Source organism: Colossoma macropomum, unplaced genomic scaffold (assembly GCF_904425465.1).
Source record: "Colossoma macropomum unplaced genomic scaffold, Colossoma_macropomum, whole genome shotgun sequence".
Taxonomy (NCBI): Eukaryota; Metazoa; Chordata; class Actinopteri; order Characiformes; family Serrasalmidae; genus Colossoma; species Colossoma macropomum.
Genome location: NW_023494793.1, coordinates 7,600,401 through 7,624,399, shown reverse-complemented (window position 1 = coordinate 7,624,399; position 23,999 = coordinate 7,600,401). Strand labels below are relative to the sequence as shown.

At 37.8% G+C, this 23,999-nt stretch overlaps 1 protein-coding gene across 1 annotated transcript in view; it reads left to right on the top strand.

Annotated features, from left to right (window-relative positions):
* cacna1fb (calcium channel, voltage-dependent, L type, alpha 1F subunit) overlaps positions 1 to 23,999 on the top strand; it is a 52,089-nt gene that overhangs the window by 15,808 nt on the left and 12,282 nt on the right. Inside the window, exons 4-32 of the mRNA XM_036578336.1 lie at positions 3,326 to 3,465; positions 6,653 to 6,795; positions 7,412 to 7,564; positions 8,397 to 8,593; positions 8,773 to 8,876; positions 10,347 to 10,498; positions 11,256 to 11,330; positions 11,673 to 11,754; positions 12,835 to 12,861; positions 13,243 to 13,403; positions 13,916 to 14,141; positions 14,368 to 14,575; positions 14,892 to 15,012; positions 15,758 to 15,833; positions 16,374 to 16,428; positions 16,512 to 16,566; positions 16,692 to 16,794; positions 17,827 to 17,956; positions 18,730 to 18,789; positions 18,931 to 19,037; positions 20,132 to 20,219; positions 20,317 to 20,424; positions 21,369 to 21,421; positions 21,545 to 21,691; positions 21,810 to 22,011; positions 22,121 to 22,279; positions 22,537 to 22,647; positions 23,369 to 23,452; positions 23,794 to 23,922. Of these exons, the coding sequence (XP_036434229.1) occupies positions 3,326 to 3,465; positions 6,653 to 6,795; positions 7,412 to 7,564; positions 8,397 to 8,593; positions 8,773 to 8,876; positions 10,347 to 10,498; positions 11,256 to 11,330; positions 11,673 to 11,754; positions 12,835 to 12,861; positions 13,243 to 13,403; positions 13,916 to 14,141; positions 14,368 to 14,575; positions 14,892 to 15,012; positions 15,758 to 15,833; positions 16,374 to 16,428; positions 16,512 to 16,566; positions 16,692 to 16,794; positions 17,827 to 17,956; positions 18,730 to 18,789; positions 18,931 to 19,037; positions 20,132 to 20,219; positions 20,317 to 20,424; positions 21,369 to 21,421; positions 21,545 to 21,691; positions 21,810 to 22,011; positions 22,121 to 22,279; positions 22,537 to 22,647; positions 23,369 to 23,452; positions 23,794 to 23,922 (3,456 nt within the window). The remainder of the gene's footprint in view (positions 1 to 3,325; positions 3,466 to 6,652; positions 6,796 to 7,411; positions 7,565 to 8,396; positions 8,594 to 8,772; positions 8,877 to 10,346; positions 10,499 to 11,255; positions 11,331 to 11,672; positions 11,755 to 12,834; positions 12,862 to 13,242; positions 13,404 to 13,915; positions 14,142 to 14,367; positions 14,576 to 14,891; positions 15,013 to 15,757; positions 15,834 to 16,373; positions 16,429 to 16,511; positions 16,567 to 16,691; positions 16,795 to 17,826; positions 17,957 to 18,729; positions 18,790 to 18,930; positions 19,038 to 20,131; positions 20,220 to 20,316; positions 20,425 to 21,368; positions 21,422 to 21,544; positions 21,692 to 21,809; positions 22,012 to 22,120; positions 22,280 to 22,536; positions 22,648 to 23,368; positions 23,453 to 23,793; positions 23,923 to 23,999) is intronic.

Here is a 23,999-nt window from a genome sequence, read left to right as displayed (position 1 = left end):
GGATGAAACTGATGCTTCCCATTGTAAACAAATTGGATTGAGTTGTGATGACGTGCCGGAAGTTGCGGCCATTGCTGGCAGTAACAAATGTATGCTGTAATTTACTTACTCACAGCCCATTGAAAACTAAACTTCAGTCAGTACACATTAGTGTAGAAAAGGAGATTTTATTTAAGCCAGCGTTCTCCCCAGTTTAGTCATGGCCTAGCATGTGCTTCCTTCGAGACACTGTTCAAATCAAACACTGCATCTTTCTGAACTGCAGCCAATGCAACATCATTGGACAGCTGATTGTGCTTGGAGGAAAATGCTAACTGTCAGTTCATTGGGTAGCTTCATGTGAAACAATGGATAGAGAGGTAGGGCCATCTTACCTGCTAAGGCCAGTTGTGTTCTCTCTCCTGGCCATGTATTGAGAAGGGGAGATATATTTTTAATATGATTTAAATTGGATGAAAACTTAATGTTTTTGCATGAAGAAAAAAAACCTTTGCCATTTTTGCCACATATTTTGCATTTCTTGATTTCTTGGCAAATAGTTGGAAGTAGCTGACTTAAACCTGTTGATACAAAATGCAAATCAAATGTAACTTACTGTGTAAAGAAATATGTAATTACATAATGACTTCAAGTTAAAATGAAAGTTTTCGACTTCTTAAGTAGATGGTTAACCTACATGTCTAGGTTAACTTAAGGTTAACCTAGACATGTAGGGGAGACAATGTGGCAGTGGTCAGCTTGGCCTTGCTTAAGGGCAGTGGACAAGAAGACATTTGATGGAAAGCCTTCCAGGACTGGATCAATATCCGGTTCAGAGCTTCCTTGAGAACGAGACCTGGGCTTCACTGGGATTTTCCCCATGAAATAGACTTTCTATGTATAAAGAAATAATGTGATAAAAATAATTATGAAGCTAGCACAAGTAGTGTCCTTGAAGAACTCATTGGACCCTGCTAAGCCCCACACAAGGTGCAGAATAGCATTATTGAGAGTACAAAGAATGGCTTTAGAAGTGAGAGAGCGCAAGAGAGAGAGATGGCGTTGGTGGTGGGGTAGGTCAGGGGAGATTGTAACTGCCTGTTCGTTTGCCTGCTCTAAATGCTCTTGGTCCTGATAAGCAGCTTACTCTGCTTCCCCCTCTCTCATTTCCCTCCCCCCATCACTCCATCACTCTTTTTTTCCCCTTTTCTCTCTCTCTCTCCACCCCCTTGTCATGCACACTCCACCTCTGTTTGGATGCTTAAAGCCAGATTGCAGAGTCCAGGTGCAGAGGGGGAGGGATGTCGTTAATGAGTGTGTGTTTGTATGTGCGTGCGTGTGTGTGTGTGCACTGTCTGTCACTTCTTTCACTGAGCCAATTCATCATCATCTACCCAATCCTTGCATACAGTAGACTGTTGATATCCCATCATATTGGTATGTTATTACTGGTTCACTAGTTAATGCATGTCTACAAGAAAGTAATACAGTGAATGAACTTGATTCAAATGCGTACACCAAAATGGGATTGGAAAGGGATCCACTAATATGGGAATTGTGGAGCGATGCCATCCAGTATCCAGTATTTTTCATGGACATGTCTGCTGATACTGATACATGAACATTTATAAAATGTTTGAATTATCATTACACAGAAGTATAATAGTTATTTGTAGAGGGTTACAAATGCTGTAAAATCAATAAAAAAAATTTTAGAACAGTAGCCCAGCATCACTTATTGCTCTGCTCTTCCAGACAGAAATATTGGTTTGAAATGTCCATCAAATCTAAACATCTGTCTGAAGCCAATGTTTTTTCTTAAAGCAATATCTACCGATTTCAGTTTCATATCATATTGTGAATTCCTAAATACACAATTTTTGTCAAAAAAGAAAACTGAAAGTCAGAATAGTGCGCTGTGCAGCCTGGTTTTTGTGCCAATCTGGCCTGACAGAGGAGAGAAAGAGAGAGAGAGAGAGAGAGAGAGCAGGAGGATGATGATGACAGATTGGTAATCCTTTGAAATGCTCACAAATTCCCTTTCCCTATTTTAAAGTCCAGTGGACTGGCTCAAGACTAGCCCTCTCTCTCCCCCTTTTCTTTTTTCTCTCACTCTTTCTCCCACTGCTTTTCTAGATTCTGCTGAATAGTGCACACACAATCTAAATGCACCATAGGAGATCAGCCCAGGTCACCCATGCTTACAAACAAACACTCAAACAGGCAGGTACATCAGTTCACACATATACAACAAACAGGTTCCCATAAATACACGAATGTGTCAAAGGAACAAGCATGTATAGAATACAGATATATGTATGAATATATATTTATATATATCAGACGTTTAATATTAAAACAAGATAAAAAAAAGATATTAATATACTGATTTTTATTTATGTTTCACATCCTATGCTGTACCAAACTATCAAATTAAGATTTCTTTGTAATGAAACATGCAGTTGGTCAGTGTTCTTTATGTACTGATAATATCCATGAAATGCTCAGAAAACAAATGGTGATGTAATGTGGTATCTTTCCCACAGCATGTTGAAACACTGTTTAAACTAGGCCTGTGCCTCAATTGTCTGATTTCATGTAAACCACAGCCAGACACTAGCATTCTCACATGGAAACATAATTAAAGATATTGGGTGATGTGATGTCCTACATTACTGCACTACATACTTCATAGCTAAGATTGTTCTGGAAACCGGGCTGTTGTGATCAGCTGGTTGAAAATGCTTGGTGCGCTGGGCACTATGTGCCATTGTGGCAGGCACATATCATGCCTGTACAAAAAGCCAGCTATGTTACGAAGTACGTTTTAGGGTATCATCAGACCACAGCAGCAGCTTTCAGATATTAGACAAAGCAGCTTCACGTATCAGGAAAAACACTAATTACGGTTTATGACCAAATTAAACATGACAGTATACTACAATGACAAGTTTTAGTGAACAGCACTTTTTTATTTGACCAACATCAAGTTTCAAATTGCATGCTATCATTTTGTTTGCTCCTGTGTCAGTGTTAGAAATGCATAATTACTAGAAGAAAAAAGTGTTATTGTGTGTTTATTTAAAAAAAGTGCTATTATTTTTGTGTTTATTAATGTTTTTGCCATCCTAGCAACCCCCAAGACGGTGTCAATCAAATACCCGACCCCCTCCCACAAAAAACATTGGTTTGACCATTTACTGCAGTTCTTTTCCACAGGTTTAACTTAATAAGAGAAACCTTTGATAAGTAAAGGCCTAATTTAAATGCTAATTTAAAAGTTTTCAGTGTGTGTTTGTTCTACAGAACGTGTTGTTGATTCTGCTTCCTTTGCGTATGTTTACAGGAGCAAGTGGAGTACGTGTTTCTGATCATCTTCACTGTTGAGACCTTTCTGAAGATCTTGGCCTATGGACTGGTCATGCACCCCAGCTCCTACATACGCAACGGCTGGAACTTGCTGGATTTTGTCATCGTAATTGTGGGGTACTTTGTATTTGTGACCTTCCTCTCTCTGTGTGTCTGCATGCATTAAAGTGCTATCACTTGTTTGTTAATTTTCATCCTTATTATCTATTCTATTCAGGTGAGGTGATACCCTGCGGTCACTTTCCTGTGCAATCATCGTTACTCGCTCACCTCCATTTTGCCCTGCCTGTACCCTCCCCTGCTGTAGCTTACGCTCTCTTTCTCATCCCCCTCTCCACATCTCCTCCACATCTCTCCCTTTCACTCACTCTTTCACTCCTGGATTATCTGGTCAATCCTCTCTCTTTCTCTCTCTCTCTCTCACACTCTCTCTTTCTGCTTCACTCTCATTCACTCTCTTTCTTTTCCTCCTCTGTCCCTATTTGTCTCTTAATCTGACCTAGACAGACTTGGCTCTTCCCTCAGTTTTGCTCCTGTGTGTGTGCGTGGGTGTAGGATTAGTGTTGCTATCAATAAAGCATCTTTTATAGTCAGTGCCACATTAGCAGTTTTTGATTTTTTTGTGGATATTACAACTGCACAATATATTGTTTGATAATTGTGGCTTTGCAACGAAAATCAGTAAATGGGACACATTTTATAAACATCATATTAGTATGATATGGCATTGTTTAGTGCCCTGTATTTAAAATAAAGGGGTCACTAAAACATAAGGAATAGTTTGGCTTTTTAAAGTAAAAGTTTGTACAAAATAAAATAGAAAATAAAATATCTGATAATCCAAAAGAAGAGTTGAATGGAGGGGCTCAATTATTATTATGATATTTCTGCAGTAGGCAGAATCTACTGTGCACTGTGAGCATTGTGACCAGTCACAGTTTTAGATTAGTGTTCCTGTGGGAGTTTGATGAATCAGGGTATTCACCTAATCCACTGTAAATTGTTTTGGTGAAAATAATACAGACCATGTTGCATTACTGATTCTGAATATATATTTCAAGGTATATCACAGTAATTTAGGCGTATCAGTCAGCACTAGCAGATATTCTTTATTATTATGAAGACCAATGGCTTAGGCTTCTGAGATTGTGTGCAATATACTGTCATCCAATTGTGCCCTGTAGCCATCAGCAAATGGGGTATTGTTGGGGGGGGGGCTGGTGTGGCAAGTGAGAGCCCCTTTCCAAAATAAAAAAGAGCTGCAAATATGACTGAGAGGTTGCTCCTTTCTGTGGCCTCTTTTTCCAGTAACCTGTTTCAGGAAAGCAGGCTCTGTGGTAACTGAGGATGTCACAATATGCTTGTTAATATTTTTTGAGAGTCGATACACACTGTGAATTGAACACAGTTGTATTTCATGCTATAAAATGCATGATTCCAGGAATGGTTTCCATAGTTCTCTATAAAAAAAAGGTTCTGTTCCTGCAAATCATGATGACAAACTTAAAAAACAATCAGCCTGCCTTGGTGGTTGGTTAGCCAAGCTGTTTGAAATGGTGAGTGGAGAGAGCAAACTTGAGCTGAAAGAAGCAAAGTCAGCCTTACATTCATCTTCTGTTTGGAAGCACTTTGGTGTTTTGGAGTACAATAATGATGAACAAAGAGTGGTAGTTCAAATGGTTACAGTATACTGACATTGCTCAACGCTAGCATCAATGCTAATGCCTCAACTACGCTAAACCATCATCTAAAAGTTGCGCTTACTAGAGTGAGGAGAAAACATAAAGCTTTTTAGTTGCCAGCTTTTTATTCATTCTTCTGTTCCACCTTAAATAGAACAACAGTTGAAGGGAAAGTTTGAATGGAAAATTTGAATAATAGGCTGGCATATAGGAATCCAGCTTTTACCTCACAGCAGCTACTTTGCCCTGCGGGTGAAAAGAAATCAAACATTACAATACAAATGTGATTATTTCACAGTACAACGTATCAGGATTCTATCATCATTTGATTCAAGCCTACACTTGCTGCATTCTGTATGACAAGAGTTTGCACTTGGTGAACATAGGGTTTGATTTACTAATGCAACGAACGGCTGATCTCTGAGAGCCATTTAGTGTTCTCTGTATGCAAGGCTGCTTCCTCAAGGCAGCTCAGTGAACTCTGGCTCATCCCTGCCATTCTCAGCTCATTAGGATCTGAGCTTAGGGCTCTGAAAAGCTCCTTTGAAAAAGTGTCTATTATGAAAGGCACTATACAAGTAAAATTGAACTGAACTTTGAGTGATTCTTCAGCTTATGATTAAGGATAGCCACTATACCAGCATACACTGGCAGCCAGATGTACAAATAGTGCTGCCATGTTAATTTAGTACTGTTTGTTATGTGTGTTTAATATGTAAAGAACTTGATCTAACAAAGCTGAAAATTTGTAGATTTTTGTTCAGCTTGTCTCGCAAATTTCATGTTTGAACAAGCAAATATATGAATAGGAATATAATTTATACATCAGTCATACTTACAGATCTGAGCTGCACTCTAAATAAGCTTGTGCGCTTGCTTGAAAAAAAAATCACAGTACAGTCTTATGCATCTTTTATACAGTGATAGAAACATGGTAGTACATAGAAGACACTAATTCTACATGTGGATAAATTTCACTGTGGACGTGTGTGCTCATGCGTGCTCATGCATGCACTATAACTCTTCTGATGGCAGATTTAGACGTTTAAGGGGCCACCGGCAAATTCTAGCTGGTGAGATGCTTGGTTTGTTAAGGTTAACATGTTGTAATTAAAGTTAGGCCAACTTTATTAAAAATCCAAGCAACTATGCTGTGTTTGAAACACTTGTACCAGCAAATACAATGTGCTGTGCTGAGAATGGTCCACGGCCAAAAACGTCTGCTCAGCTGTGGACCTGCATAATAATTTGGCATACCTAATAAACTGTGAATTCAGCATACAGTCGTGTTCAAAAGTTTGAACACCGTGCTCCTGACTGGCTCAGCGGTCCAAGTGTCCATATCATTGTAAATTCTGTCCCCGGGGATGCCGCAGCCATCTATGGCTGAAAGTCCAAGAGAGTATAATTATATGTTAGCCTACATAACAGAATTGTCATTGTGTGATTGACGGAGACAAAGCTAATGAGTAGAATTGACAATAACCTAATTGGGGAGAAAATTTAATGGAGAATTTATGAGTATTTTCATGTAGAAAATCAACAAACAGCAAAAACAACATGTCATTTGACCAGGGCTGCACAAACCTTTACATGAGATCCTCTGTGTGTGTTTGATGCAGGTTGTTTAGTGTGGTGTTGGAGACGGTGACCCATAAGCCTGGTGAAGCACACCACATGCCAGGAAAACCTGGAGGCCTGGATGTGAAAGCCCTCAGAGCCTTCAGAGTGTTACGACCTCTTAGACTCGTCTCAGGAGTGCCCAGTAAGTGTGTGTGTGTGTGTGTATGTGTGTACACAACAGATTTTTATTTCCATTAATAAACCCTAAATCAGTGCACATTTATGACCCACACTAGTTAGTTCAATCAGTTTCTTATTAGCACTTAATTCTTTATAAGAGGGTAATTATTTGCCTGTTGTAACACTTCTGTGGGTAATTTTGGCCTATTAATTTGCAAAGGCCAATTGACCTTGACAATAATTATGTAGTGGTTGCTTGTGGCACCAGTGTTTTGTGCCCTTGCTGTAATTCTGCCTCATTCAGTAGCTGTAGTGTCATGACTAAGCTTGAATCATGATAATTTCAGCCAGTGGAGTTGTTTAATGCCTTCAGAAGAACATGAATCATCAATGTAGCCCAAAGTCCTATTATTGTACAGTAAATCAGAAGATCAGAGCCATCAGGACAAATAACCCTGTAACATTAGTGATTTAAACCAAATCCTCTATGAAAAAACATTCATGGTGTCAGTTTGATACAGTTGAGCTGACTTTATTAATAGAAAGAAGATAAATAGGATCTTCTTCAGTTTCTCTTCAGTTTCTGTAGCAAGTCTGTGAATGTGTTTGTATCCTAATCTCTCTATATCTCTGTGCAGGTTTGCAGATTGTGCTGAATTCCATAATGAAGGCTATGGTTCCTCTGTTGCATATCTCTCTGCTGGTCCTGTTTGTCATCATCATCTATGCTATAATTGGCCTGGAGCTGTTCCTCGGCCGCATGCATAAGACATGCTACGTTACGGGCACAGGTCATTACTTACACATACTCTTACACACACATACAGTACTGTGCAAAGGTCAGGGAACCCTTCGATTATGTAATTTTAGTTATCAGTTCAAGACCAGTGCGTTTTTCAGGAGATATATTCAAAACTGAAGTTGAAAAATTTGAAAAATTATTCAAAGATATAAAGAAAACGTGACTCCTAACAACTGTGCAAGACCTGGTAGACCACCAAAACTGTCACCATCAGATATAGGAGAAAATTAAGCTGTACTCTTGCTTCAGATCTAAGAAAATCTGTGCAGAGGTGTTTCTGTCCAAAAACAACTCAACAATATGAGTCTGAAAGGATGTTAAAGAAGCCATTATTAAGAAAAGGAAATAGACAAAAAAAGAACAATAAACTGACCACCATCACTGAATACATTGGGATTACTTGGATTGTGAGAAGCAGAAAATGTAACTGATGTCTAAGACTGAACTTTGGAGGTGTGGAAAAATAAAACATGAACTAAAACTGAAAGCAAGTCTCTTGAATGAAAGCTGTAATAAAAGCAAAGGGTCAACACACACAACAATGAAACATTTAATATTATATTTAGTACCTGTGGCTTCTGTGTAATTTTCTGTTAAATAAAAATTATTATGTCTTTTGATAAGAAATGAAATAAACAAAACACAGTATTGTATATACATATGCAAATTTAGTACATACTTTCTAGAAACGTCTTGATAAAAATTACTATTGGCAATATCTATTAAAACATAAGAGACTTTTAGGTCCATAATAATTGTATTCAATTGATTAATAATATAATAATAATAGAGTTAATAGAATCTGTCCTTCACTCCTTCAGACGAGTTTGCAGATGATGAACCAGTGCCGTGTGCGTTTGCTGGTCACGGTCGTCAGTGCACTCTTAATGGCTCGGAGTGCAGGGGAAAGTGGGATGGCCCAAATGGCGGCATCACAAACTTCGATAACTTCTTCTTTGCCATGCTGACTGTGTTCCAGTGCATCACCATGGAGGGCTGGACCGATGTCCTGTACTGGGTAAGCGCCTGTCATCTTTCTGACATTTGAAATTCAGTGTTCATTTTTGATAGGCATGGTTTTTGGGAAATTTACTTGAATTGTTACTGATTTAAATTAGAGAAATGAGTAAATAAATGGCTGATGGTCTCATTTTATGTTTATGTGTATGTGTGTGCATGTGTATTTTCTTGATGTAGATGAATGATGCCATAGGTTTTGAGCTGCCATGGGTGTATTTTGTAAGTCTGGTCATCTTCGGATCCTTCTTTGTACTCAATCTTGTTTTGGGTGTGTTGAGCGGGTAAGTAGAAAAGACACTAACGTTTTTTTTCTGTTTCTACATATGTACTTATGTGTGAACTTGCACGTGTGTGTACATGTTGTATGTGTTCTTATGTGAGATTTACTGCCTGACAGATGCAAAAAGTTTGTGACCAAAACAGCTTTTAAGAATGAAAAATTCCCATAACCAATAATATCGGTGGATAAGATTTAGTAAAAATTTCTTTTAGTTTTTTTCTTTTAGAAACTAAAAGTTTCTGTTAGTGTATTTCTCTTTAGTATTTTCCATGTTTTTGTCATTTTGACCATGATTTTTTCCTTTTTTTACTGATTTAGAAGTAAATAGTTCTTAGCATGTTGTCTTTTTACAGGTTTCCAAAAAGTGAACAATTTCTTCACAAGAGGTGCTCTTTTACTATGATATAAAAGAATCCTCTAAATATTAGTGAATTATTGATGGGGATTTTGCTGATACAATAAATCTGCAGGGCCTCAATATTGGCTGAGGTTATCAGCTAAATGATACGATTGGTTGGATCATAAAGAGAATATGAGGACTAAGCAGATTGATAGAGGTTTGTCATTAAGAATGTTCAAATGCTCAAATATACGCTGAGTTTACTACTGAATTTATTGAAATTCTTTAATGGAAGTCACATTAAATAATATAATATTGAGTAACTCAACTATTTTGGTAATAGACTATTTAGCCTCTCGTTCTGAATATTGTTACTGTAAACAAATGTTTTTGTTAGATCCTGCTGGGGTAAAAGGCTGTTTCTTTTCTTTAAAGAACAAACACAAAAGTCACTTGCCTGCTAAGCGCTCCCCCTGTTGGAGAAATTTTAGACCGCTAGATGTGAAGAGGGATGACTAAAGTCCACAGGCTTTACACATGAAAAATCTCTGCGATTCATGTAAAGGGGGTTCTAAAATTCAGCATGGGAAACCATGAAGTAATTATCAGAACTCACCTGAACCATTGAGACACTTAAGCTGTACAGAAAATGTCAAGAATTTTCTTCAGATGATATGTCACACTCTGGGAAATAAGCAGCAAAGACTAACGACTTATTATTGCTCCATAGTAGTCCATTCTCTTACCAGTAAAAGGATATAAAATATTAAATGTATATAGTATTTCACATTAAATAACAAGCTGTTTAAAATTCATTTAGTCCTCTATAGTTTTCTGTTAGTTCTCTTTCCCAACACTTCGATTATCACTTTTGAACCATCATCACTGAGTTACATGTAAGTTGTCTGTATTCAGTTACATCGTCCTATCAGCTAGGCCTAATGCTGAGTCTGTCACTGTCCTCCCAGGTCACGCTCTAAGTGCCAAATAGAGGACAAGAGCATGTACCCATGTGTGTTTGCTCCACTGGCTGTCTAACAAGCCATGTGTGTATGTATTTGGTTTGTATATGTTTGTGTTGATATTCCCTGTTATGTGTAAATGTGTGTGTGTGTGTGTGTGTGTGTGTAGTGAATTCTCTAAGGAACGAGAGAAGGCTAAAGCACGTGGAGACTTCCAGAAGCTGAGAGAGAAGCAGCAGCTGGAGGAGGATCTGTGTGGCTACATGGACTGGATCACACAGGCTGAGGACATTGATGAGTTTGACGAGGATGGAAACAGACGTGAGTGTTCAAACTCACTGAGATCAATTTTCTTCCATGGCCTTTCTGTCTCTTTTTCTCATGAACTATTAACCCTTATAAGTTATTATTTAAACTTTTACTTTTATTGTTTATATACTATTACATTTACATTCGACCTATGTTCTGCATTAACAGCTTTGAGTCTGTACTTTTGACTTTTTTCCATGTTTTGATGTCAAGACATGACAAAAAATGTGGTAAATGTTCTTTACACAAAATAAGAGTGCACATACACACTAACTTCTTAAAATCAAATTCAAATCATATTAAAATATCTCTTCTTCTTATGAACACAAATATGATGTTAATTAGAATCTGCATTTGGTCCACTGAACAATTTGTCACTACCAGCAGTAACTATGACCTTGTTTAGATCTGGTCAATTCATGTGACTTGTATCTGGATAATAACCTGCTAAGATTTTGGTCATCAAATGCATCTTCAGTTACTCAGATTGAAAACCTATGCTGAATGTAATATGCAAATAAACTCATATACAGCAATTAGTAGCCAGTATTGTTCTTAGTTTTTCTGAAGTTGAAGTTGAACTGAAGGAGCTGTGATGCCTCTGTTTAGTGGTTGCAGTTCATAGGGTGTTTTTTTCCTCATATGAGAACAGCAAAGAAAGGGTGCAGTATTGGGAGGGGTTTTGGTTGTTGAAAGTGTCTTGGAGAGATGCATTTATGTCTTTCTCATACTTTCATTAACACTAATCCCCCCTGCTCTCCCCCTTCAGGTGTGACCCTCCGTGACCTGGCTGATAAAAAACGAGGGAAGTTTGGCTGGTTCAGCCACTCCAACGAAACCCACGGTATGGCCAATCGTAGGGAGCTGTGCCAGCCTGCAGCTCCGCCTGTCTGCTAAATATAGCGCTCCTTGACTTTGTTTCGTCTAATTGTACAAAATCACATCTGGGCCTCACACTCTACTTGATTCACAGTAAATGGCTTGACCCTGTTTCAGATTGATTGCCTTTTTTTTCAAAACTCTGCTAGTGTACTGCTGCCATTGGAAACAGGGATGTTTCTCTTGGTCTTTCTTTCAGTCTTTTTCACTGTACCCCTGTGTCTTTTTGTCTTTTTTTTGTCACTTTGTCTCTTTATCGTTCTCTCTTTGTCTGTCTCTCTTTATCCCTTCTTCTCTTTTTCTGTAGCAAGTCTTCCAGCTAGTGAAACAGCTTCTGAGAACACAGAGAATATAGAGGAAGAACACACTGACTGTTGTGCTGCTTGCTGGTAACACATATTTATACACACACATATCTAGTTTGTTTTTTATGCATGATACTAGATTCTAGTGACAACTGACCCTTCGCTAAGCCCCGCCCCCTTTCGATGCTGCATATGAAAGCTTTCATGTCATGTTTGTCATGGAGATTTTAATGACAAGGGTAGAAGATTGATCCCATTATTAGTCATCTTTGGAGCAGTACAGCCAAATAATTTAATCTAGGAACAGACAAAAGGCCTCGTTTATGTTTTTGAAGGGTGTACATGGCAGTATACAAAATATTGTTATGTACTGCTGGCTAATGATACTAAAAGTAAAAGGACAGAGGCTGAAGACAGATCACAATTAAAAAAGAGAGAAACCTCAACAAATAGCTGTTGAAGATGGGAAAATGAAAGTCTAGAATTGTTGCTTTACTGCAGTGATAGTAAATATATGAGTACATGCATCTTAAGGATAATATTTAGTCTATACTGTATGTCGCACTGATCTTGTTACATTTTTCCAATATTAGCTAAGCTAGCAAGCAAACTGTGATGAGACTATTACCATTTTAAATTTCACTCCAAAATTTCTCTGAATTTTGTTCTCATACTGTGGGTTTAATCCATGCTCTGGATTGTTAGACTGCTAGCTAGCTAACTTGACCATTTACCTAGTATGCAGGGTTTATGTGTTTTTTGGCAGGTTTACTTAGCAATGCAGTCTAATACAGTTTAATACAGTTTAATTCATCTGTCTAATTACCTTTTATATTGTGTTTTTGTTTTAAGACATGAAATTTACTCCCCAACTAAAAGCTTACACCTTGCACAACATTGTGGCTTATTGCTAAAATTCTGAAAGCTTGTTAGAGATGTCCAGGCCTGGTTAAAGCTTATGATTAGACAGTTGGTATTTAGGGAAGGGGTTTAACGAAGGGTCAATTTTGCAGATGAGGTCAACAGGCTATTCTTTGCTTTGCTGGTAGTCATGCTGCAGTATCCCATTTTTTCCATCATGCTGCATTGGGTGCTTTGTCTTGTATTTGTCTTTGATCTCATTATTTCTGTGTTCTGTTGCATGTTCTTTTTAATTGTCCTCAGCGCTCACATAATGAAAAACGCTTGCTGGTGAGTATAAGTCTAGGAGTCTTCTCTGAGACACTAACCTCTGCTGGTAGATTAGACCACAAGATATCCAGAAATGCCATGTTAATGGCCTAAGGGAATATTACATTTTTGGAATTGTCTGAAGTGTGACCAGAAAGAATTTATGTATTTGGATTTTGGTTCATTACCAAGTGATTTGTATTTTAAAGCCTTCTATGAACATCTGTTGTAACATAAATGCCTATTAACATTTGACCCTGTACAATTTCACTCATGCTGCTGAGTCAGCTTTGGTTTTGTTTAGTTTTCTCAGCTGAAAACTTAATTACTGTAATTCACTGTGTTTGGGCCTTATTTTCTTTGGTTTGTTAATGAGTGTGTTCTGTGTGCATGTATCCTCAGCCGCACATTGCGTCGGTGGAACCGTGGTGTTCGGCGGACATGTCGAAAAGCTGTGAAATCTGTCACGTTCTATTGGCTGGTGCTGATTCTTGTCTTTCTCAACACAGCTCTGAGTGCATCAGAGCACTACAACCAGCCAGACTGGCTCACTGATGTACAGGGTATGTGTATTGTTCTCTCCTCTTCTCTCTTGCACGTTGTGCCCTGCTCTAGTTCATTCAGAGAAAGGGTGGAAGTCATCTCTGAATCAAATCAAATGAGCTCTTTGAAATCACACGTGCAGCCCAAAAGTCTTGAGTTGAGCATTCTTTTCTAAACCCCTGACTGTCCACTTGTTCCATTATGCCATGTGGAAAATTTTGTAGTTTGTAGCATGACACATCAAATTTTATCCCCCACTTTGAACAAATAACCAACCATTTGTACAAAACAGTCTCACAAAATGATGTCATTCATGCTAAATCTGAAGCTTGGTTGCTATTTCCAGTTTTTTGATGCTAAACTCATCATGTGGCTTTCTTCTCAGTTTGAACAACATCTTTACATATGCTGAAGGGTTATCATTGGGTGTTGAAATTTATTCTCACCAGTTGATCCTTTTACCATTAACATGATTTATATGAAAAAAGACATCACTGCTGCCTTCTCTCTATTTTTATTTCTCTCTCTGTAGAAATTGCCAACAAGGTTCTTCTGTCTCTCTTCACGGTTGAAATGTTGCTGAAGATGTACAGTCTGGGTCTGCAGGTCTACTTTGTAGCTTTCTTCAACCGCTTCGACTGTTTTGTGGTGTGTGGAGGTATTCTGGAGACAGTACTAGTGGAGATGGAGATCATGCCACCTCTTGGCATTTCTGTGCTGCGTTGTGTTCGTCTGCTTAGGATCTTTAAAGTCACACGGTACGCATTCTACTCTCAGAAAACAGAAGTAACAATGGCTGTGCTTTTAATCTGAAAAGGGAATCTGAATTTAAACTTGGTAAACTTCTGTAGCTTATCTACTACTGCTTTGACACTCTTCTGTTTCTTTGTTGTCACCATTATCGTGATTGAGATTGAGCATGTCCTTTCGAAGTATTTCATGTGTTGAGTCTATCTGTTCTCCTGGTCTTGCCTCCTCCTATAGCCATTGGACAGCTCTGTCCAATCTTGTGGCTTCTCTGCTGAACTCCATGAAGTCCATTGCATCTCTATTGCTGCTCCTCTTCCTTTTCCTCATCATCTTTGCGCTGCTGGGAATGCAGCTCTTTGGTGGCAAGTTCAACTTTGATGAGACTCAGACCAAGAGGAGCACCTTCGATGCTTTCCCTCAGGCACTCCTCACCTGCTTTCAGGTCAGAGGAGGGCTATTAACTGTCTCATTATGTCAAAACCATTTGTCCAAGTGTTCGTTAGGTCATTAGTTTATGTGTGTTTAAAACTTTCTTTTAGCTCAACTTTTTTGTCCTATTTTTATTTCTGTTTTTTTTGGGATGTCTGTAGAGAGGTTTTTCCAAATATTATTTGACATTTTAATAATACTTTAAATATATTGAGCTGTGTATAATTTAATTATGTCAGTAAGAGAAATTACATATTTTAGGATTACTCTAGGTGTGGTGTAGGTGTGGCTGAGGCTAGTGAGTAAGCATGTCTGTGCTTTGTGTTCAGATCTTGACAGGTGAAGATTGGAACATGGTGATGTATGATGGGATTATGGCATATGGAGGCCCTGTATTCCCTGGTATGATTGTATGTCTGTACTTTGTCATTCTCTTCATCTGTGGTAACTGTATCCTTTCAGGCTGAATCAAATATGTGGAGTTATTAGAATACAAGCACTGAATATGCTCACTTCAGTCATATAATGTTGCATATTACATTTTTGCACAGGATTATCTTTTGACACAACTAACAATATTATATTTAGATTTATGTCTACGGTGTGTCTGTTAGGAGTTGGAGGAATACCAGTATAAAAGTGAATATCGGTGTGACATTCTTCCATGATATAGATTTTATTGCATCTCAGATACTGGCCCAAGAATGCAAAGCTACATACAACCCACCCACCATACAAATTAAGCATGAACTTAATACAGTTCTTATAAATGCACCAAAAAGAGTAACCCACAAATATTTTCTACTTACAGTGTTGATGCAGGTTATTACATTATGGGAGATAGATTTCCTTTTTAAACCTTTGTTTTTCCATAATGCATTTAATGTTACATTACACACTAGTACAGAATCGTAAGCTGCTTTTGTTTTGTACAGCAAATGGTGAAATATAATTTTAGATACTGACTGGGAAGTGTAAAATAGAATTAAGGCTGTGCCAGGAGAAAACGAAAATAACTGAGGTTGAATGAGAGAATTGTATTATGATATCATATTATAATTGTCCAGATAGCGTATTTATATTGTGAGATAAATTTGTGTTCATATCATTCATCCCTAATGTCTATATATGTTGCTTGTCTTCATGTCTCTCTGTCTTTGCATTTGTGCTGGGACCTTAACTTACTGTCGGTCAGACATTCTCCTGAACGTCTTTTTGGCTATCGCTGTGGACAATTTAGCAGGAGGAGATGGAGACGAGAAAAAGAAAGAGTGAGGATCCAGCCAATTCAGTCTGCTACTTCAATTTAGCATGAATCAATGCTTAGTCACAGGAGAGACATGTGGTTGAGATGAGTGTTTATGAAAGAACATGAATCCATTTATATGCTCATGATATAATTTTACTGTGCATTTTCTGTGAACAGAAAACAGTTGTATAGTTTTATAAAAGTTTATGAATTCTTGTGCCAAGAACAATGGGCCCTTAATTCTTGAATTTATTCTTGAGAAAGGTCCTAAGAAAAAGTCTCATGATGTGTTCTCAAACCACAGAATTGTTCACGTCTTTGTGCTCTTGAGTGTACATAGATTCTGTCCTTACCTAAGAACAAATCACAAATAATAACACATTCTTTGTGAAAAATGTGTAAGTGGATTTTAAGGAGAAATTTCTTCTTTAAAACATTTGGTCACTGAGGCCTTCAGTGAAGCCAAGAACACTAAATATAAAGATGACTCTGAAGTTTATGGGCTGTTTTTGCCTGTGAATGTCCATTAAGTGTATAAGTGTATGTCTTATGTTGCTTACAGAGAAAAGAAAGAAGGAGAGGAGGGCCATGAAGAAGGAGAGAATGGAGAAACAAAGGTAAAATTTTAACGCTTCTCTGTAGTGGATGAGTAGACCATCAGGTGACCATTTGATGTTCTTTACTTGTTTTCTTTGGACAGGTGGACATGGATGAGTATGAGGAAGAGGAAGAGCATGACGATGGTGATGATGAAGGCAAGCAAAATATTTTTAGATTTATGGTCCATAGTTTCATATTTAACCAGATTACTTTTGGAATTTTTATCAAATGGCTTGCTCTCTCTCTCCCTGCCTACTTCTGTCTGTGTTTGTCTCAAAAGAAGGAGGAACTCAGCTGAATGTGGCCGATTTTGCTCCACCTAAAGAAAAAGTCCTGCCCATTCCAGAAGGCAGTGCTTTCTTCTGCCTTAGCAAGACCAACCCGTAAGCATGAGTAACACATATTCACACTCAAAACACAAACACGCTCCGACAAATATACATATGGGACAACTAATGTATTATACAGATGGGATTTTTTTTGATAGGGAAGTGGGGTTAATGTAATTACTACTGATGCTTTTCTGTTATTTTAATCCCTTTTGAATATCAGTCATTTTTATGAACTATGCACTTATGCATCAGCAAAGATTACATTGGCTTTTACATACTATAAAAAATAACTAGAGAAATAACCCCAGGTTAAACTAATCTTGTACATATTGCCATATTGACAAATATTCCATCATATCCTGTGGAAAAGGACATTGAGCTGCCAAGTCTAAAGTACTGTGCACATTACACATTATTTAAATAAATACCATTTATCCTGCCAATAACCTGTTTGTGCTTATAAAAACACTATATAACATTGGAATAAATGCAAATAAACATAAATACTGTCAAATGTAACAAGAATTTATTTTTTAATTTTTTTAAGTAGATATCCTGAGCTAGTTACAAGAATAAAGTTTGGTTCCAGATTTTTCCTCCACACCTCTGGCCAGTGCATAAATTTGCTAAATTCCATCACCAACTAATGCGGTTATGATAAATCATGATAAAACCTGATGTCAGAAAAAAAATTAAATGTTATGTTGGATAGATGTTATGTCAACTTGACCTTTATGATAAATGACAGCTTTTGGAATAAGTGTTTATAAATGTTTATGTAGGTCTGGGTCAGTTGTCATGAAGGGCTCATGTATCATGTAGCCTTGTAATCACTGCCCTGTAATAAAGTTTTAGCAAATTTTCAGGCGTTTCTTCTACTTGTAACATTTTTGGTGTGATGGCAGTGTGTAAATCCTGTAGTTTTAGTTAATCAATCATAAACATTATATAGATTTTGTGGTAAAATTATATCACCCAAGTTCCCCATGTAAATCTCATCCTTGCAAGTAGTACTATAGTCATGGTATTTATTCCTTTGCCTCTATTCTCTATCTCTGACACTCTCTCTCCCTCTTTCTGTAGAATAAGAGTAGGCTGTCATACTCTGATCCATCATCACATCTTTACTAACCTGATCCTGCTCTTCATCATCCTCAGTAGTATCTCTCTTGCTGCTGAGGACCCAATCAGAGCGCACTCCTCCAGGAACAAAGTAAGTCAGTTACACACATGTGCATACACAGACACAGAATCGCATACATGACACATATAGACTATATAGACTATATGAGATGTAAAGTTTCATAGACAAGAGGATGCAGACTATATAAAGCATGAATGTTGTCTGGAAATTACTTTTAAAGTTATTATTTCCAAAGCCTGAACCCAAAAACACTGGCTGTCTCTGCATTTTACATACTGCGTGACCAGGCCTGGAGAATTACAGTAAATATTTTTATGTCTCTTTTTAGGTGCCTCTGTCTCAGTGTGCCTGGCTTTATCAGAGATCGCACAGCAATAAGAGAACAAATTCAGTTCAGTTTAACCAAATTCACCTCTTAGAAGAGTAAATGCAAATAAATACATCTAACATAGCATATCTGTTTCTCTTTTCACTTACTTTTATTAATTTTACAGTTTTTCCAAGTATTTCAGTGATTTGTAACTAAAGACTACACATAGTGAAGCTTGTTTGTGGCAGTTTCTGTATATAGTGCCCTTGATGACCTACTGAGGGACAAGGGCCAAAATACACACATTTTGCAGCTGCCCTGATTGGCATGTTAGATGTGACTTTTCATGCCAGCTGAGGAAGTGCTATCCTGCACCATACAATCAGCCACCTCCGTGTGCATCAGACAGAGGGGGATGCCATGGTTTATTTATAGATGTCTCATCATGTCTGCATCTGTCTGTCTTTTAATCTTCTCAGTCTTTCTTTCCTTCTGACACTCTCGTTCTGCCTGGCTCTCTCACTCTGTCTAGTTCCTGGGCTATGCTGACTATGCCTTCACCTCCATATTCACAGTGGAAATCCTTCTCAAGGTACCTTTCTTCAAATTCTTCTAATGTGTTAGAAGAGCTGTGTGACTTTGTAGGCTTCAAAAAATGTATCTCTTTCTCATTCAGTGTCTCTCATCTGTCTATCTCTTTGTCCTCCTCTCTTTCTCTCTGCACTCTCCATAGATGACTGTTCATGGGGCATTCCTGCATAAAGGCTCTTTCTGTAGGAACTGGTTTAATCTGTTGGATTTGCTGGTTGTCAGTGTTTCTCTGGTCTCGTTCTTCCTTCAGTGAGTCTAACTCCACATTCTAAACCACATTTTGATCTATGATCTTTTCAAGTTGTTTTAGATTTTCTACTTTGTATCTAATATGTGTCTTCTAGTAGAAAGTAAAAGATGAGAGATGCAGTAAAAGGCTGCCATGACCAAGTAGATACAGGGAGTGCCCTCTGGTGGACAAAGAAAGACTGTGCTTTTCTACTGTCTCTCTACCTAACAAGCTTCTTTCTAGAACTTTGAGCATTTTTTTCAGCCTGCTGCGATGGTTGAGGTATTAAAATACGGCTTTAGTGCCAGTGGCAGAGCTTACAATAAAAAAGAATCAGATAACAATGATGACTACAAAAAAAAATGAATTAAAATTTCAGAGTCAATAGGAGGAAAGAGTCTGTGTGGCTGGAGTATGAGTTTCAGAAGGATGTGATGTTCTATCAAGCATCAATTTCCACGACAGGCAGACAGCACAAGTTCATTCTTTACTGGAAGAGCTCATTTAGAAAACATATATTAAAAAGCTGCAGCTTTCAGCACAAGCTCAGTGATCTTTAGCAATTGCACTAACAAACAGGGCCAATTGATTAAAGCCTGATAAAGATCAAGGTAGATCTATAGAATCGAATGATTAAAAACTGTCCGTTGCGAAAAATGGACGCTCCCTTCACATTAATTCATTGGTTAACTGTTTTTTGGTACTAAACCATGATTGTTATTGTAAATACAACACAATAAATATGTTTCTTTAATTCTGGCCACAAATTCTTCATTTTAAGTTAGCATTCACCGGCTTGCTGGCCAGTATATCTGCCTGTGTAAACCTTATTTTTAAATTCAGATATTGAGGATGGTGAAACGATGATTGTGCTTGATGTGCTTAATGAACTGTGCTTATAATATTAATGTAAAGAATTATGGCTTTAATGATCAATGATTTTTGTTTTTATGTTAATATCTACTTATTTCTAATAATATGCATACACTCTGCAGACAGAAGCATGTCATTATACCAACACTATGGGTGGAGGTTCAAGGTCAGCAGTTTTCACATCAAACAACAGGACATCAGAACACGCTTTAACCCTGCGCCCTTTCTGCCACTCTTTCAGTTCGAGTGCTATCTCTGTGGTCAAGATCCTGAGAGTGCTACGAGTGCTCAGGCCTCTTCGAGCCATCAACAGAGCCAAGGGACTCAAGGTACCACTTTGTGTGAGAAAGTGCTTGTGTGTATGAGTGTAATGCATTTCTGCAATGTTTCTCTTTCTGATAACTGCATCTCTGCATGTCTCTGCAGCATGTGGTACAATGTGTGTTCGTGGCTATCAGGACCATTGGGAATATCATGATTGTCACTGCTCTGCTTCAGTTCATGTTTGCCTGCATTGGCGTTCAGCTCTTTAAGGTACTTTACAGCTTAATGTCTTCCACTATAGATATTCCACTATAGTACATGCAGCGTGTTCATGATGTTTAAATTTTCATGCTGTTTTATGAGATTTCTGTCTTTTAATTGCATAAAATCTTCTCCTCTAATATTTATTGCCATTTCTTAATGCTATTCGTTGCATTTATTTTTTATATATAAAACCATGAGCTGACAAACCAGAAAATTTATGTTTTTTTCATTTGTTTATGTCACAAACTAACGTTTTGTGCAAGCAAACATATAAATAAGAATATACTATACATTTCATTTATTATAACTCTGGTGAAGCACATCAAAGATAAGCCTTTAACAGTGCAAGTGTTCTTCTGAATGCATGCACACTAGAGCTCAGAAACTATCACAATGCATCCAACCATAAAGGCAGCGGGTGCTTTTATTAGGTTCTTTTATATAGTGATAGTAGCACAAAGAAAGCTCCAATTTTAAATGCTGATGCATTTAGTGTTTGCAATCACTTATGTTAACAATTTTGGTTATTTTAGATAAAATGATAACTTACACAGTATGGGTTTAAATGTTATAGATCATTCTCCAAGAGGTTTTTAAATGTTTCATTAAATGTTTGAAGAATTCTGTGAAATATAATTAATTCTAAACATAATTTGTAGAATAACTTAAATCGCAACATCTTACAGCTTTCTCAGTCAATTTAAAATCATCTTTGGCCCTGATCATGATACTAGACACATATTACTTCATTTTTACGCACAGCTTTCTAGTGTTGAACAGCAGTTCCAAGCTTTTGAATAGTAATGTAAACAGCCCTACCCATATTGTATAAGTTGCTACTCTGGGGGACAGATTTTAAGGAGTTAAAGGAGACATCACTAGAATCTCTTAATGTGCTGATGTGGTGCAGGAGCTTTGTCCTAATAGAATGAAATACGTCTTATTTTCAGGGTAAATTTTATCGCTGCACGGATGAAGCTAAACACACACCAGAACAGTGCAAGTAAGAAGTGCAGACGTAGCTTGTCAGTGTGTTTATCTCTGGATACTGAATAATGTATCTTTTTATATTAAACTTGTTCAGTTTTGGTCTCAAGCAGTGTGTTTGTATGTGTGTGTGACGCAGAGGCACATTCGTGGTTTATAAAGACGGCGATGTGAGTCGCCCGATGGTGCGGGAGCGTCTCTGGCTCAACAGTGATTTTAACTTTGACAACGTGCTGATGGGCATGATGGCCCTGTTCACCGTGTCGACCTTTGAGGGCTGGCCTGCGTAAGTTGCATTCCCAATGTGTTCTGGCAAAGGTCAAAGATCAAGTCTGGCTCCACACATATAGTGTTTTTCTTCCCCTGGGTTATAGATGTTCTCTTTTGTACATGATCTCTCTCAGGCTTCTCTACAAAGCCATAGATGCAAATGGGGAGAACCATGGCCCTGTGTACAACTACCGTGTGGAGATCTCCATCTTCTTTATTGTCTACATCATCATCATCGCCTTCTTCATGATGAATATCTTCGTGGGTTTTGTCATCATCACTTTCCGTGAGCAAGGAGAAGCCGAATTTAAAAACTGTGAGCTCGACAAGAACCAGGTTAGAGGAGGAATATTTGAAGAACCTCCGGCAGCGTCTTCTCTTTCATGATCCGATGTTAAGACACCTTCTTGTTCTTCAAAGGCTTGTCTGTTTCTTTTTCCAACAGAGACAGTGTGTAGAATATGCTCTGAAAGCCCAGCCCTTGAAGCTGTATATCCCCAAGAACCCAGTGCAGTATAAGTTCTGGTCTATGATCAACTCTACAGGTTTTGAGTACATCATGTTTGTTTTGATCCTCCTCAACACAGTCACTTTGGCAGTTCAGGTAAGCCACAGAAGAGATTTCATGAAGAATACATGACTTGTTTCATTCAAGAAAAAAGTTATTTTCAGCCAAATTTAGAATGCTAGAATGATTTGCGGTTGGCTGACACATTTAGGGCAAAACCTTTTTAGACATAAAGGTTAGACCTTAAAGATTTTTAACATTAGACCTTAAAGATTTTTGAGCTTTAGTTATAGGGGTTTTAAATGTAAGAATAAGTTTGCTAATGGGTCCTCTGCCTGCTCCTGTCTCCTCAGCACTATGAACAGTCCAAACTCTTCAGCTACGTCATGGACATCCTCAACATGGTCTTCACTGGTCTCTTCACTATAGAGATGATCGTCAAGCTATTAGCCCTCAGGCTCAGGGTTCATATCATATCTCTTGTATTTACTTTGCTTTGTAATATTGATCTATGTTCAGTGCAGTGCAAAAGCCAGACCCCTCCGTTTCTTGTAATTTCCACTCAAAATGGCCATTAAGTATTTATACATTTTTGAGTATTAGAAAAAAAACAGCGAAGTCACAAAGACATTCAACACTAGCAACATTTATTTGACTACTCTTTACTTTTGTGCACTCTACTACTACTTTAACTCCTTCATCGTTCTTCCACCCTTCTTCCATCTTTTTTCCAATCCTCTTTTAGATGTGCACCAAAAATGACTGAAGGAAATATTTGCTGGGTTATTCTAATAAGGACTCTTATTGTGAAGACAGGGTAGCTGCTGGACTGTGTTTATGTGAAGATGTGGAAGAACTGAGAGGAAAAACATCCCTGCCGATTTACTGGAAGTAAATCTCCAGAAAATGATGAAAACTGTTATAATGGAAAATTTAAAATTTGATATTTTATTTAGTTGTTGAGGCTTCTCTGTAGTTTTCTGTTAAATAAAAGTTTTCTGCTTTTTTTCTGGTGTTCAAAAATAAATAACTCAATTAAGTAATTAATATCAGTTTTAAATGGAAACTAAATCAATGAAAGAGTGGTCTCTGACCTTTGCACAGTACTGTACATAATGTCAGTATTTGTCATTCTTCCTGCTGTTTCATTTTACAACTGATACTAGCCATTTGTCTTATTCACAGCATTATTTTGTTGATGCCTGGAACTCCTTTGATGCTCTAATTGTGGTGGGCAGTGTGGTGGACATTGTGGTTACAGAGTTTAGTGTGAGTCTCCAAGCTCTCTGGATCACTATTCACACGGTGCATCATAAAACAGACAGTTGTGTAATTTCTCAAAATATGAAATATGTTGATCAGTTCATACATATTTTGAATAAGAGACAAGATCAGCATTAGCTTTGTTTACAACTAATTGATTGTCACCATTTTCACATTTACAATTGAATTTAGACTTTCAAGATGATATTTTTGCAAGGTGGGAAACAGTTAATAACCTTCAAGTTAGTCAAGAAATTAGTGGTAGTGGCCATAAAATCTCCTTATTTGTAGGTTTTTTTCTAGAAAGGTTCATCTGCCTCTCTTATTTTCTTAACTTTTTTCCACAGAGCTCAGAGGACAGTTCTCGTGTGTCAATCACTTTCTTCCGTCTGTTTCGTGTGATGCGGTTGGTTAAGCTGCTCAGCAAGGGAGAAGGCATTCGCACGCTCCTCTGGACTTTTGTAAAATCTCTTCAGGTCAGGGGTCACACCAACACACACAATTACTCTCTCTATGTTAAGGCTCAACATTTCAATGTTTTTTTTTTCATTCC